The sequence below is a fragment of the Dromaius novaehollandiae genome, chromosome 3 (assembly GCF_036370855.1).
Source record: "Dromaius novaehollandiae isolate bDroNov1 chromosome 3, bDroNov1.hap1, whole genome shotgun sequence".
NCBI classification, from domain to species: domain Eukaryota; kingdom Metazoa; phylum Chordata; class Aves; order Casuariiformes; family Dromaiidae; genus Dromaius; species Dromaius novaehollandiae.
The window spans coordinates 55,671,793-55,687,403 of record NC_088100.1 but is presented as its reverse complement, the minus strand read 5'-3'; the positions used below and the strand labels follow the sequence as shown (position 1 = coordinate 55,687,403).

The 15,611-nt window shown below is 42.1% G+C and overlaps 1 protein-coding gene across 4 annotated transcripts in view; it reads left to right on the top strand.

Moving 5' to 3' along the window:
- Positions 1–15,611, top strand: part of CEP85L (centrosomal protein 85 like) — a 142,492-nt gene that overhangs the window by 57,778 nt on the left and 69,103 nt on the right. For 3 of the 4 annotated variants that reach the window (XM_026123515.2, XM_026123513.2, XM_064508920.1), the window contains exon 3: positions 11,607–12,373. In XM_026123515.2, coding sequence (XP_025979300.1) covers positions 11,607–12,373 — 767 coding nt within the window. The remainder of the gene's footprint in view (positions 1–11,606; positions 12,374–15,611) is intronic. The other variant, XM_026123516.2, reaches the window with a different exon arrangement.

Sequence of the window (15,611 nt, the reverse complement as noted above, 5' to 3'; positions counted from 1 at the left end):
TTCAGTCCTCAAATAATGGAAGGAGAGAACCTTGTATAGTAAATGAATGGCAAAGTTACAGAGCTAAGAATTTAGAAGTTCGGATATACAGAAATAGATCTATTTGTGCAACATTGTATTTTTGCTCTTTTGAGTATTTATTTTATGGATTTTTTTTTTTTATGTACATATCTTCCTTTCCCAAGAGTTGGTAAGTAATTACTTACACCAAGACTGCTATGTCCTCAGCAGACCTATTCCAGTTGATTATAAGTTACTATTAACACGTTATTCTGTTACCCTTTGGGGATTGGCATCGGAAGGGGAGAGACTTTCCCAGTGAGTTAAATTATTCTTGAGGCAGTAGCTGAATTTTTGGGATATTTGGGTATGGTTTCTGGCCCTTGGAAGAGGTTACCGTTTGATGCAGGAGCTCCCAAACTGTTAAGTTAACTGCTTATCGTACATCGACCACTTCCAAGTGGTACGTAGCAGTGGCAGGGCTGCAGCCCACAAAGCGTGCTGTGCATAGTGGCCTGGCATGACCTTTGCAGCAGAAGGAAGGAGGGAAGAGTTGGACCCGAGTCCTTCTGGCTGTGAAGGAGTGTGAAGGCCAGAGAGAGCAGTCTGCAGTGCTGCCTCTTGCGCTTCTGCCTGGCTGGGCACTGTGCCCGCAGCAGCCCCACTGCAGTGGCTGCTTGCGGCACCTGCTTCTGCCTTGGAAGGGGTTTCTCTTTACATCTGGTTAAAAGCTCATACCCACGTGCCCTTACAGAGCAAGAGCCTGTGAGGCGTCACCTGTTACGAGTTTAGGCTTGGGGTCCAAAGGGGAGGCTGGGCAGAGAGAAACTGAAAGGATGACTGCAGTGCATGAAGCTGATGCACAAGTAGGAGAAATGAGTTTTAGGAAATGGAGTTGGAGGATGAGGCCGGTAGAGAGAATGGAGATGAGGATGTATCTCATTTTCTACACTAACATAGCCTGGCATGAAGCTGGGAGCTGCTGCTCCTGGTGGTAGGAGGAGCTTGTCCTGGTGCCTCATGAGCCAAGATAAGGGACCCATTGTCTAGTGGTGAGCAAAATGGGTACCAGACAACCTGAATATGATGTTTTTAAACTAAAGACTCATGTAAGTAAGAGCAGGGATTAAACTTTCAAAAATGGAGAGTGATCTGAAAAACATAGCCAGGAACCCCAGTCTCCCTGAAAGTTGAAAGTGGGATTTAGCCTTCTAAAGCTACTTGACATTAAGTTGTAAACACTGCTTCTGGCTGTGCTTTGGCTACTGCTGTTAAGAAAACATAAGGGATTGGTGTGCCCGTGAGTCAGGAGGAGAGGTTGCAGCTGCGTGGAACGACCCTGCTCTGTGGCAGTGCTGAGGCTCCAGCTGGCCCCCTGCGTTACCATGGGTCTCTCCTTTATCGCTCGCGTACCTCCTTTTCCTCTTGTGTCTTGGGAGAGGGGGCTCAGGTGCTGAAAGGCATCAGTTTAGCTAATCTGGGAATACTGGTGTTGGAGATGGAGCCTAGAGGAAGTTAGTGAGTCAGGATAATACCAGGTTGGGAAAGTGCAACTTCTGTCTTTCTTGGCATGGGAAAGCTGAAGAGTAGGTATGTTTGCACTCCTGGATGTCTTTCTAGAGAGCAAAGATATCTAGGATTTCCTCCTCTGGAGGACAGGGAGTGGATTTCTGTTCTGATGGGCCAAGTTGCCTCCCCCCCCCATTTTTCTTCCTTCTCCCCTTTTTTTGGAGAGTCTTTCAGCTCTGGATGAAGAAGTAATGCCAGCAGAGTTGAGTATCTGGTGGCTCTTGAAGTGGATGGTAGTTGTGGCATGGGTATCTTGCAGATTTGGAAAGTAAAGAGGAAAGATATATTGTGACATGCAAAGTGTATTTTTTTTTTCCTTTAGCCACTGCTTTTAATGAGGGTTCCTAGGGGGATATTTGATTTCTGCATGTCTTCACTCTGAAGGGCTTGTTGTTGAGGAAAATGGAATTGGAAGCTGTAGACAACCTTCATAGGAGGGCAAGTGCAATTTAGACTTAGACCTTAAGCTTAAAAAAAAAAAACTACAAAAAAACCCCAAACAAAAAAAAAAAACCCCAAAACCTGTGACAATATAAGTTTTCACTTGGTGTTTTATTTCTGGAAATGAAATTACGTGATTGCATGACTTCTGTTCTGAAGTATTGCTTTATCCTCTTATTGGGGGGGAGGGATAGGACTTGTTAATCTAAAAATCATTCTACTTGGTTATATAACTGTTGCTTAAAAATAACTTCAGATTACCAAAGAAAGATTAGATATTACAGGGTAGAGAGTTTGTCTTTTGTTCAGCTTCTGCTCTTTCACATAGAATATCTACATTTTATACATAATCTTTTTTACTCTTTTACGGTAGCCTGTTGCATGTTACTTGCACGTGCTTCTACAGCAGCACATGAACATCCTGTAACAGTTCTCTACCAGAGACTGAATAGATACTGCAGTAGTAACAGTGCCAAAGCTGAACACTGAAGAGGCGGTAGGTGCAGAGCTACAGAGAGAGAGAGAGCGTGCTGTGAAGGTGGGATATCTATTAACGCGCGTGTGGCAATTACTGCTGTGAAAGTTTAACTTTTAAAAAGGATTATTCAGAAAGTTCACAGCATTGCTTATTATGGTGTGTTTATAGAAATCACAATTATGTTTGATTGTGGGTGTAGGATATTCTTGAGGATGAGGAGGTGAAACACGTGAATTAAAAGGTTCATAGTGTTTTAGGCCTTAAAAGAATGACGTGGTCTCTCCAGAACATGCTCAGTTTTGTCGTCTTATCTAAAGAGATTGTATATAGCTTAGGTTAACCTTTGTATTCCTATGTGAATTGGGCAGGTATGTCTGATTAACCCTCTTTTCATTTTGGATGGCCATAACTAACTTGCATCCATGGTGGTTATTTGTAACTTGTTTCCAGTGACTAATAGGGAAGTGCAAACTTGGTCTTGGGCTTACCTGTGATTTTCTTTAGACTTTGAGATACAGTGCGTGAAATCTCTTTAGTAACAGTAAAACAGAAGAGCATTGTATTTGCCTGCTTTCATCACATGCTCTGAATGAATCTGTGTTCGCATTTCTCTGTGACAGCTACTCAACTAATTGAATTTAATGAGGAAAACAAAACAGAATCTCAAAGCAGTTGACTCTGCTGTAATTCTTTCTCTCTGCTGAATAATATTCTCCTGACTTAACATGTTTCACCCGCTGCTTTTTGAACTGTGTGGTGTTCAATTAAAGCTATCCTTGTTGCGCAGGACTGAGACTTGTCCTCCTTTGGGAGCAGCAGTGCTTCTCCCCATTCCCCTGCTGAATGGTCTTCTCTACATGGGATTCATGTGAGCCAGCTAATTTGACCCAGAGCTGGCCCAGGAGTAGGAAGTTATTAAATTTGTTAGAAGGTGCCTCTCTTCTGGGTTTGTGGACTTCCCAGCTGAGTATTATTGGCCTAGTATTGCTAGGTAAATTGCCACTTGCCAGAAATCTTAGTAGGCAGCACTGCTTTCTATCAAGATTTAAAATATCCATTACTTTAAGATCCCTTTGCCTAGTGTGGCTGTACTGGGTGCGTATGTGGTATGCTAAGGGCCTTGGGGATTTTCTCTTTATTCTTTTTTTTTCCCAGCATGTATATGTCTAGTGCCTGTTAAAACCTTAGTTTTGCCACCGTAAATCCCTGGAGGTCTGTTATACTGTTCATATGTGTGCGTTGTCTGTTGGGGGAGGTGTTTGGTTTTCCCCCACGGAACATTCTTTCTGTTGCATCGCCTCGGTACTGTCTCTCCACAGTCAGCTGAGGCAAAGCACAAAACCTTGTTAGAATATTTGTAAAGGTTTATTTGGTGAAAGGCACTGTGAAGTTTTATTCAGACTTAATGCTAACTTTGCTAAACAGTTTAAATGAACAAATTTATAAATAGAATGTGAAATGCTTTATCTTCTTGCACTAAATCTGCTGTATATTTCAAGGGGAGCGTATATCAATTTTTAATGAGGAGTGGTTTGGATGGCAGGTTGTTCTACCAAGTGTCCTTTAAATTCAGTTGAGATTGAATTGAGCTTTACAGCAATGGAGCGTGGGAGGAAATTAACGCTTTCTACTGTGCGTGTCTCTTAGTGGTTTTTAAACTGAGAATGTATAACCTTTAAAAAAGCAAATATAGTGTCCATAGTGCGCTTCATTTTGGCACTGGTGGTTTGATCCACCCACATGCAATTCTGTGGGAAGATACTTACATTGCCTCTCTTGTCATCTAGCTTCGATGTCTGAATTAGGAACTTTGGTTCTTGAAATAGCCACTGGAAATGCAACAGTTTATTCATAGTGCTAAAATGAGTTAGTATGAATATGCTGTCCCTCTGTGTGGTCCACTGTGTCCCTTAGTTGCTTGTCCTTGTTGCTGGAATCGAAGTGTTTGCCAAAACTGCCATCTCACTGTAAGCATGGTGGAAACCTGAAGTGGTATACAGGGATGATTTTTCAAGTATTGTGACAGCACTTTTTAAATAGATCTAGGCTGGTTAGGGTTTGCTTTGTCCTAATGAGAGTTTGTCAAAAAGCAGACTTCTGGAAGAGTGTTTCAGTACGCTACTAGAACTGAGTGTAGTGCTCTTAGTAGGAAGTGAAGCAACTTTTATAGCGCATGTTCCCTGTCAACACTATGTTCTGGGGAAAGATGGGTAAAGCTGACTGAAGCAAGGCAACCTCTGTGGATAAGCTAAACCCGGACTTGCGGAGTATGAAAATATAGGGAAATACGACTAAGTAATTTTCTTTTGCTCGATGACAAGGTGTAACTAATAAGTTACTACCTTTACCTTCACTAGCCAAACTTTACAACATACTTAAAGGAGGAGTGGGAGACACCTATTTGAGGGTTGGCTTACGCTCACGCCTTACACCAAGTGGGATTGTTGCTGCCTTCTCTGTTTGCCAAAGAGATGATGAGCTGGCCAGAAGGGTTGTGGAAGTGAGAGAGATTTGACAAATGGCAAAAAGGAGAGTTGCTAATTGTAGAGGAGGAGGAGGGTGGTGAAGATGGTACCAAACAACCAGTCTCTGATAAATTAGATGGGATATGTTAGGCAGGTTTCTGTTAAAATGTTTTCCGTACATGATATTCCTTTTGTTTGTGAGGATGTCGGGAAGTCGTTCTGCGTTTGCTGGAACTTGATGTTCCCTCGGTGTTTCCTTCCTAGGTTAAGTGTGTAGGCTACCCTTACACCTCTGTGTGTACAGCTTTCGTTTTTGCCAGCGCTGTTTTCTGCTGTTTTCTGAAAATACTTTAAACTCCTCTTGTAGGTTTTATTAATTTATTTGTTTTTGGAGGTTGTTGGAGGCCTGAGACTAGCTTGAAATTTATTTCCTTTCCTCATCCTCCCTACAGTAACATATTATTGCTGAGGGCTAGTGGCTTTACCAGTATTTCATCACACATCTTTTTCTAGAAGGATGCTTTTTGTAGGTGGGCCAGGACTTTGAAGGGAAATAACTCATGCAGTTTTGCTGCTTTTATTTTTAAAAATCCTGTCTCAGCTGCAACCTGTTCAGTTTTCATTTGCAGTAGTTCTAGCTTGTAGTTCTGGCTTGTAGTGTTTGTACTGTGTGTGAATTAACGAGATTTCTGAATGACTCTCATTCTTGAAAATAAGTTTTGAGCCACAACTTGGCTTTTTTGGTATGCAACACAGTGGATGACAGAAAATTTTGCAGGAGTTGACTTCAAATAACGTAGAAGAACTGACTGATTTTTTGCCATCCACTTCTTACATAAAGGAGCTCTAATCAACACTCTGCCAATGCAGTAACTGGTGGTGCTGGGAGCTACAGAACTTGCTGCTTCCCCGCTCCTCCTCCCCCTCCCTCCCCCCCCTCACATGGCAAGTTCAGTTAACGCTTCTGAGCACCATGTGACTGTTTTTGCAGTGAAGGCCTAAGTGTGACACAGGCAAATCAGTTTACTGGCAGTAAGTGCGATTAGTATTTTTAATGATTATTTTGCCTGTAGCAAGATTGCTTGCTTCTTTTTTTCTTATGTCTTAGCTTGTTGGTGTTCAAGCATAGCACTTCATAAACAAATAATGTTTAGGAATTATAGGAGTAATTCAGGCCCACTCTCTCATACGTAATTTGTTACACATCTGAGTTTTCTCCTAGGTTTGTAGTGCTTCTGTTTCTGAGTCAGCCTTCTATGATGCATGCTTATATTTATTTATTCTTTGGAAGAGATTTATTTGCAGAGAATTCCTCCATTCATTAGCCTCTTATATTTTGACCTGCTAAATTTGAAGTAATGCAAAAAGAAATCGTCAAGAGAGTGGTGAAGATTTGTAGATAATGAAAAAGTATTCCTGTGACTCGCCTCTGCATCCTGAAAAGGCATGCTTTTTGCTTCCAGAGGATAAGTAGGTTTCAGCAATGCTTTTTGTTAGGGTTGGCCATCTGCTTATCCAGTTTGAGATCCCTCAGTTGCCTCATTTGACTCTTCTGCATTAAGGCTAGTCCAGTTTGTAAGCAGATGAGTAGGGGGACCACAGAAGCATCGTAGCTCTGACCCTAGCCATGGCACAGCCCATGGTCTTCATTTTTGACTCCCAGAAGAGGTCGGACACTTCTGTTGTTGGAAGTAGCTGTTTTGGAGACTTCTAAGAGGCAGCCACGGTGCCTCTTGGCAAGCTGATGTGTGGCTTACTGCTGGGGTCTGGGTAGCTAAGGGTTACAGAATGGTTCAGTCATTCAGAAGAACAGACATGCTATAATAAATGCCAAAGCTCAGTCACATTTAAGACTTTTAGTTTGTATTATGAAGGGGTGACTTCCCCCTTTGTTTTCAATTCAGCTAATAAGAATAAATTTAACTTACTTTCCTGGAGTGGGGTGGTTTATGTTGGTGTTGGACGGTGCAGGAAGAGAAGGTCAGCTGTGTTTAATACTGGCATTTTTCTCCATGGTCAGGGCTTTCTAATTATAGGCTGGATAAAATGTCAGTCTTCAAAGTCCTTCATGCAAGGAAGGTTCTCTGTTTTCAGTGGCGTTAGCACGCATGCCTCCCATAAACACATATATCATATGCATTTTGCTTTTTATTTGAAGGGAACAGTTAGGCAGCTGTATTAGCTGATTGCTCTGCTCTTGTTTTGTAATAAAAACACTGGGAGTGAGGAGGAAACTGTTATGTCCAGAAGCACATGGCTACTTGTAGAGCAGCGTTCTTAAACCACTCATTTCACTTCTCCCCTAAAGTAGTAGTTCAGGGTTACTGTGAACCTTCTGTGTCTCTCTGCATTATAACTTGCCATTGGACAACAGGTAGGGATTTATAGTAGCTGAATGAGTATGTTGTGTATCTGGCCTGAAAAATAGCTTTAGAAATTTCCTTTTAGTTAGGATAAGCGTAGTTGGCCCCAGTGATCTGAAGAAAAAAAAAAAGAAAAAATATATATTAAAAAAAAGAGTAGGAGGAGTTGAGTAACTCTATATTAGAGGATTCTTTTCTTCTCCCCTTTCTTCCGAACAAAGCTTCTGCTATGTTCTGTCCCGTTTAGATGAGCTTTCTGTGATTAGGATTTCAGTAAGGCCAAAATTGATCCTGTCTTAACTTCTGTGCCAGATGTATAGTAATGAAATAGTTAAGAAGTGTAACATAAGATTGTAATAAAGCCACATGAAAAGCTCTTCGTATTTGTTTCCATCCACTGGCATTATGTGGTAAAAATCTTGTAACATGCTTTTAAAATAGTTTTTCCAATTCTTTTATTTATGTGGTTTGGGAAGTATTCGGTCAGCCATTAAAATGGAATGCCTGTTACATAAGTATTCTAGGGAGCTTTTGGGAGGGGATAAAGAAAAAAAGGATATTAGGAGAATTGAAAAGTGAGATTTCATGCACTTTGAGACAATCTTGATGCTGTTTGAAGGAAAATTTGTAGCAACTTCCTACCCCTTCCGCCCCGCCCCTTTTTTTAGTTTTCATTAACAAGAGCAGTCGTAAGCATTGAAAGACTTTTTGAGACACACAGGCCACATTTAAGAATGGATGTAATCTTTTCCAAATAAAAACTAGCTCAGTGAAGTGAAACCTGTTTGAGTAATGCTGAGATGAGAGTACTTTATAATCATGAACTAGTCATTTGCCTGTCCTTGCCAATCTGGAAAGGAAAAAAATTGCTTTTTGGATAAAATCCTCTTTGGCAGGATTTGGCTAGATGGAACTTATTCCCATGGCTAGAGAAGTAATACATTTTAAGAACTTCACAACACTTTCTGGGTTTGTTCTCATTTGCAATGAAACTTCTGGGTTTGAAGCCTTGTGTTGTGAAGAGGTGCTTCAGGATGCAGACCGGCTCTTCCCAGCTGAGCCTGCAATCCAGGCAGACTGAAGCAATATGCTTTAAGGAGATGCGTGAATTTTCTCATATGTTTCAGTGAGCGTTAATAGGAAGTCTAATTATGGCTAGTTACAGCCAAAATTGCAAAGTGTTTCACTTTGAAACAAATTATCAGATAATTTGAAGTTGGATTTACATGGTGTAGTACAAGTTTACTTCATATGAACAATTAAGAATTGGAAGCAAGTGAAGAAGTTTAGGTCTAATTTGGGACTTACATTTAAGTAGAAGAAGGAGAAATAAAAGAAAAAGTCCACCACATATGAATAATTCTAGCTTGTGTGTGCTCTAATGGAAATAAGCGAGGGAGATTGTGTACTTCTAATTATTGTTGGCTTTTTTAAATTCCGGTTTAAGACAGTGTGCAGGTGACATTAAGTCAGTATTTCAGGCTAAAAATACTATACTACTATTTTAATTTTCTTGGCACAGGAGCATGTATGTATTTGTACTTTTTCACATGCGCACACACATGGGATTTCTTCTCTTGCCTTTCCCTTGCAGATGTGACACTTATGTTACAGGCTGTGCAGATTTCTGTATGTCCCCCACAGTTGAAGAGGTTCTTTTTGAATCCTAATATATGCTTTTGCCTCTGGATATAAAAATGCCTGTGGATATTTCCTTCAGCTCTTTGCACTGTTGCAAATTCAGCTTCTGGGTAAGATATAGTACAGAAATTAGTTCAGGTGTCACCAAGGCAGCTGCTCTTGACTAAATGGTACCTGTACAAGAGGAGGTGCGTTTATTTGTGCTATGTGTTTTCCTCCATTTTTCTGAGCAGGAGTCTCTCTCCTAGCTTCTATTGAGTGCTCCCAGAAAGCAGGACTCGAGCCCTATGCTCTCTGTCTTGCAACATGTACTGTCGAGACTCCAGCCCCGTACATCTTGAGCTGGAAGCTGGCAGCCCCTGTTGCACACAACAGCAAGATACACCTGATTTGTGGTGGTTGCCTGTGTTCAAGCATGTGCTGATCTATGGGACAAGACAAGAAGTCAGAGTTGGGGGATGCTGCTGCTGCACCTGGCATGGGCAGATTGGTTGCATGTGGTGGGCATATTGCAATTTTGAGAGCTGCTTGTGTTGCCTCCCCTTGCCTTTGCTGCTGTCATAGCTGCGTGTGTGCACATGTGTTTGGTCAGAAGACAGGGATTCCTTCCAGTCAAAATGGATTGTGTAGCCTTCCTTGTCTTCCTCTTTAACATGTCCCATGTCTTGAGCAGTGCCAAGGCAGGGAAGGCAGCCAAGAAAAATGTTTCTCTCTTCAGGGTTGAATTTTTAAGGAAGAAGTGCAGGGAGGAGGAAAGATCACTTTCCTTTTACATGGAAAGGATGGTGCTTCACACTCATTGGCAGTTATGATTCATTAGGTAACAACCTGGCAGTATTCTTTACTCCATTTCCGTTTTCCCAATGTGATCAAGCTATGTATATCTTCTGACGATCATCACCGCCACATGAATAACTCCTAAAATGTTGGTCCATTTCAGGCAGATATGCAGGTTGATGGAAGTCTTAGATAGTTGTGTTCCTCCAACTACTGTGAAAGTGGGCAGCAGAGGCAAGACACAATGCAGTGTGAGCTTACACTTTGAGACAGGAGAGTACGTGGTGGGGCAGTGAAGAGAGGCATAGAGAGGCAGGAAGGCTTTGGGAAGAATTTCAGTCCTCTTAGGGTCCCTGAACAATCAGCTGGAAGACAAGTGTGTGGTAAATGGGCATCAGTCAGTGTTCAGGGAATTGTTTATTATTCTGTGGGATATAATACTTTTTCTGTAATATGAGGAGCGTGGCTGTAGAGCTGTGTGATTTTTGTGTTATGCTGCAAGTGTAAGGAGTGATGAAGTCTGGTCCCAACTAGGGAGTAGGAGCATGCAATCTCGGGGTAGGGGTGTTTTTATTTTGATGTGTAACAGAGGAAGCGCTGCCCTTCCCAAAAGCTGCCACACCATTGGAAGCTCTTTTCTTGCTCCGATCTGTGGCATAGTGTGTTGGATCAAATATATTCTTATATTCTTGAAGGGGGTACCTGACTGAAGCCATGTTCCAGCCTTCACCAAATCCCACCGATGTACCGTAGCCATCAAATTTGGTATGCCAGTTGTAGTTCTAGAGCAACTGGTTATCTTTTAATTGTCCTACTATGAACTCTTAACACTGGCTGAGAAATCCCAAAGAAATAAGTTATCTGTAGGTTGGGTTGAATGCGATAAAAGTGTACCTTTCTTACTCTTACACTTCTATTGCATCTATCCACTTTTAAACTAAAGAGTGATACGAGCAGCTTGGGTAAGGTGCAGCCATGTGACCTGGTGGGAGCTGATGCTCTAATGAGAGGATTAGGTGCCTATTTCTGGTTGCCCACAGCCTGTGATGCTAAGCAGCTGTTGCTGGGCACATGAGAACTGCCAGTCAGTCCCCAAACCTCTCCTTTACCTCTGTCATTTTTGTTCTTTATTGACCTCCTGCATATCAGCTCCCTAATTGCTCTGTTCTTGGTATTTCAGCTTGGGGTAGATTTCATAAATTAGGCTACGTGCAATTTCTGTGTGGTGTTTTATCCGAGTCAGTTAAAAAACAAACAAAAAGGAACAGAGAATTTTACAGAATCCTGTTCTTTAGCATATCACCTGAGGAAGTGTAGTTTGAAAACAGTGAGCTACAAAATGGATGAATAGTTCTGTCCCAGTGGCAGTCTTTAAACTGGCTTGTTGTCCCACTTCCCCTGTGCAAAGTGCATATAGTGAACTCTTGTTTGCTTTAAAGAAGGAGGAGGGGTGATGAAAGAGGAGCCAGTACTGGCTTCCTAAATTGTGGTGCCCATAACACTTGCCATATGGAAGCTACCTCAAAATTGTGTGGGGAGGGTGAAAAAAATCCAGCCTGCCACCCAGAAGCCAGGGAATGACCATTGCCTCGTGTCTGCAGCTTGCTCTGCAGTCTAGAGCTGCTGCTGCTACTTAGTACACTTCTCTCTTTATAAAGATAGTGCCTGAGCAAACTGAATTTGACAAATTCTCATTTTAATAAGTTTTCATTCTCATAATCTTGAATGTTACGGAAGACCCATTTTCATCATGAAACTTGTTCTTCTTCTATTTTTGCATTTCATCTTAAGCTTGATGTTTTGTCATCCGCTCAGGGATGCTCGTTTAAGTTCTGTATTGTATGTACTTATGTGATAAATCTTTTTTCTCAGATCATTCAACTTCAAGTGGTACATCCTCATTTAAGCCCAGCCGATCGCTGGTTTCTATTCCCACTGCCCATGTGATGCCGTCTAATGCCAGCTCTTCGCTTTCCAAACACAGGGAAGCTTTCAAGTCTGAAGGCTCAAAGTGGAGTACAAGCTCTGTACGGTCGGGAGGAGGCAGAAATCAGAGCATCCTGGACAGTTCTCTTGACATGAAAGATGCAAGACCTGTAAGAAAATGGTCCTCCCTGTCTAAACTCAGCTCACCAAATACCTGCAGCCAGGATGAAAGTAGTCATTCAGCGGACTCCAGGGCTAGTACAGACAAAGCTATGTCACCACAATTAAGGACAAATGGGCCAAGTTGTTTGCATGATAGCATGGAATTGCTTAAAATCGAGGACAAAGAAATGGGGAAAAAACGATCTTCCCTACTAGACTGCAAATACAAATTTGAATCATGCAGCAAAGATGACTTTGTTTCAGATTCCTCAAGTAGGAGACATGCCTTAGACTTGACCTACAGTGCCTTACCCGAAAGCAAATCTACGGCAGCCAGCTGTGAAGCTTTTGGACCGAGATATGCAACTCTGGGACAACAGGCTGTGAGTGGAGCTCCCATACAGCCAGCAGTGAGGACTCAGATGTGGCTTAAAGAACAGTTACGTGCAAATCCCCTGGACTGCAGGAGTGCTGAGGAGTTGTATGGTGTAGCTGCGTGGCATGCGCAGCAGCTTGACGACTTCAGACCGGGAGGTGAACAGCCTGCGCAGGTAGGGCTAAAGCTTGTTTTTTGCTGCCATCGTGTGGTATCATGTGTTATACCTGAGAAATACCATCAGGCAAGTTTTTAATACAATATATGGGAAGGGGAGCAGGTCCTCTAAATCAAGTGGTGGTGTTCTTAAACTTTGATTTGAGATCTTCCTGTTTGTTTCTCGTTGTTATTTGAGTGCCAACAATTCTGAAATCCGTTACAATACACAAATTTTTCTGAAAGGAGATTAAAGTTAGGCTAGGATGCTCTCTGAGCAGAGGTATCTAAGCTGTATGTAGTAAAATCTAGCTGTACGAGTAAAATACCTGTTTTCTCCAGCCTGAGGATATATTAGCCATGGCTCTAAAATTTTTTTTCTTCTTGCATTTTATGTAGAAGGAAAGACTGACAAATCTAGAGGTTCTCAAAATCCAAGTTTGCTCTTGATGGAATTTTTTTAATTATCTTTTTTTAACTTAAAGAATAGAAGCCAGTTAATTCAGCCAAATTAATATTAGTCCTTAAGGATCTCTTTAAAAAGCTGACATCATTCCGGTTAGCCACCCTTTAAATTATCCTGATGACTGCAGAAGCCCTGTTCTTTTTCTGAGCTTGCTGGAGACTCAAGAAGTGACTGGGGTAGCTTGTGGGCCCTGCACTGCTGAAGTCCTGTCCGAGCCAAAGTGTCAGGTGCTGGCCAACCCTGCAGCTGGTGGCATTGTGGTGGGGGGGCTCCTGGCAGCTGCTGGCATCCCACAGGAACCACAGGAGGCGCAGGGAGCCGTCACCCACTGTGGGCATCCTCAGTCATTCAGATCTTCCCAAATAGCTGGAGACATGCAGCTGGACCTAAGAGTCACGGCACTGCGTGTGAGGCTCACGTGGATTATGCTGTGCCTAGTAGTAGTACTTCTTTTGGATTTAAATATATGCTCAAAGTAACCTTTATTCATTCTTTCTTGCGTTGATGTGTATGTCTCTTCATCCTCTCTTGTGCAGTGATAGATCTATATTTAGGATCCGAACTTAGGAAAAATGATCCTATCCTGTCAGGATCAGCCCTTGGTAATGAGGAAAGTGCTCAAAGCTGTTATAATGTGTGTTTTCTGTAGGTTTTCCTCTGCTCCCCTGGCTTCCCAGGCTGCTGTGAGGTGGGATCATAACAGTTATTTGGGGTGTGTGGGGAAGTTCCTGGTTGCTGAATGAGCACTTTCTGTGGTCCCGCTTAGAGTCGTAGTGCTGGGCCTTGGCGCGCCGTCTGCTAGACTTCCTCAAGTGAGAAGATGCGGCTGTGAAACAGGGCGCAGAGAAACAGAAAGTTTGCGTGTGTGAGAGTTGTGGGGCACTGGGCTTTGCCGGGCTCCCTGCTGGCCCTCCCTGTCTGCCCTCCTCCACCACGAGGAGATGGGGCAGTGAAGATGCAGCTGGGAGAAAGAGGAGCTTAAAGATGGGAGACTGCTACCTCCTGTCTTTAGTGCTTTTGAGTTTTCACTTTTAGAGCCATGTTGTAATCGCACTGTGCGCGGGTATATGTGTGAACGGTGTATATGCTCTTGGTAATTGCTATGTCATTATTTCTGAAAAATTAGGAAAATGACAGACCTAAGTGGAATATATACCTAAGAATACAACCTAGGAGAGCGTGAGAAAGTTCTGGAAAAAGTTGGTGATTAAAAAAAAACAAAACAAAACAACCCCCCCCCCACTCTCTAGAGTTTTAGAATTATTACTTTCATGTCAGCAGGGATTTTATTTTTGTTCTTTTCACTTTTAACAAGTGAGCATGTGTGCTGATAGATATGCAGGGATTTTTGGAGAAATGAAAAAATGACCATTTATGATGACTCTGCTTTAAAACCACCATTGCCACAAGCAGAAAACAAAACTAACTGCCCTTAGCCGAGGTTCTGGAGTAGCTTTGTCAGTCCGAAGGGCAGACTGGTAGAGGGAGGGACCGTAAAAGGCAGCTATCACTAGAGAAGTCAGAAGAGACTGCAGCAATGTTCATGCTCATTTTGAGGACTGGCCCTTCAGGAGCAGATAGTGTTTGTAGACCACGCTATGTCCTCACAGACCACAATGGACCATTTATCCTTCATTCATAGCCAACAGTTGAAAAACTACAGACCAGAGTTTATTTTTAGAAAACCAGTCAAGATTTCACTTGAAGTTGACTGTGAAAGAAAACGTGTTACAGCCCTTAAAAGCTGTTCCAAAGGTGAAATACTCTCAGAAAATCTCTGCTTCTTTTGTAGTCTGAATCTGACCAAATTTAGCTTCTGCTTGGTGGTGGTGGTGTGTGGGTTCTTTTTTTTCTTTTCTTCCCCAAACTCCTGACTTGCTGAATTACACAGCCTTCAATGCGTCATTTCCGTTCAAATTCTAAAGAACAATCTTTAAAGTGGAGCATTTACTGTGCATCTTAGGGAAGGTCCAGAGCAGTGGACAGAAGGCTTACAGCCATGCTGAGGTCCTCTTTTAGGATGTACTCCATTTTAAAATGGCAGGAACAGATGCTGTGGATCTGCCGCAGCATGCCTCTGCGGAGGTTCATCTGTGGATGTGGTGTTAACGTATTTCTGAAATAATCTCCATGGAGGGTCTAGCCTATGATTATTTTGTAGCATCATGGAATTGTGAATGAAATTTCTCTCCTCTAGTTAATATGCCCTGCTTAATGTATGCCTTTTGTAGGTAAACTTTTTCCTCTGCGTTTCCAAGAGACAGATCTTAACAATACTTCAGAGAAAATAACTTCCGTGCAGAAATCATGTTTCACCATACGTTTAATTATTTTCCATGTATAGCTGACTGAAAAATCTTTCAACAAGTGTCATCTTTATAGTACTTTTTTGTTTTTTGTTTGTTTGCTTTTCTTAGCCCCGAAGTAAAGTGCATGGTTGGGCCTATGTTAAGGGGAAAAAAATAGTTATAACATGACAGGGGTTCCCATTGACTGAGCTGGGAACCATATGTGAATCTGCATATGAAATCAATATGTGTTGCTGTGAATGCACACTTCTTAAACCTTGATGCTGTTATCTGAATGTAATTTGGTAGATGCTGCATACTATTTCAGGAATGATGTTTTAAATGAAAGTGTGCCTTCAAAATTGTGGGAGTTTATAGAATAAGAAACAAGATTTCAGAAGGCTGCGTATTTGTTTGTTAGCTCTGTACAGTGTTGTAGGCATCACAGGATCAATCTCTGGATTTTTCTTGCAGTATGTGGGGCATCTGTATGATTTCTTCCT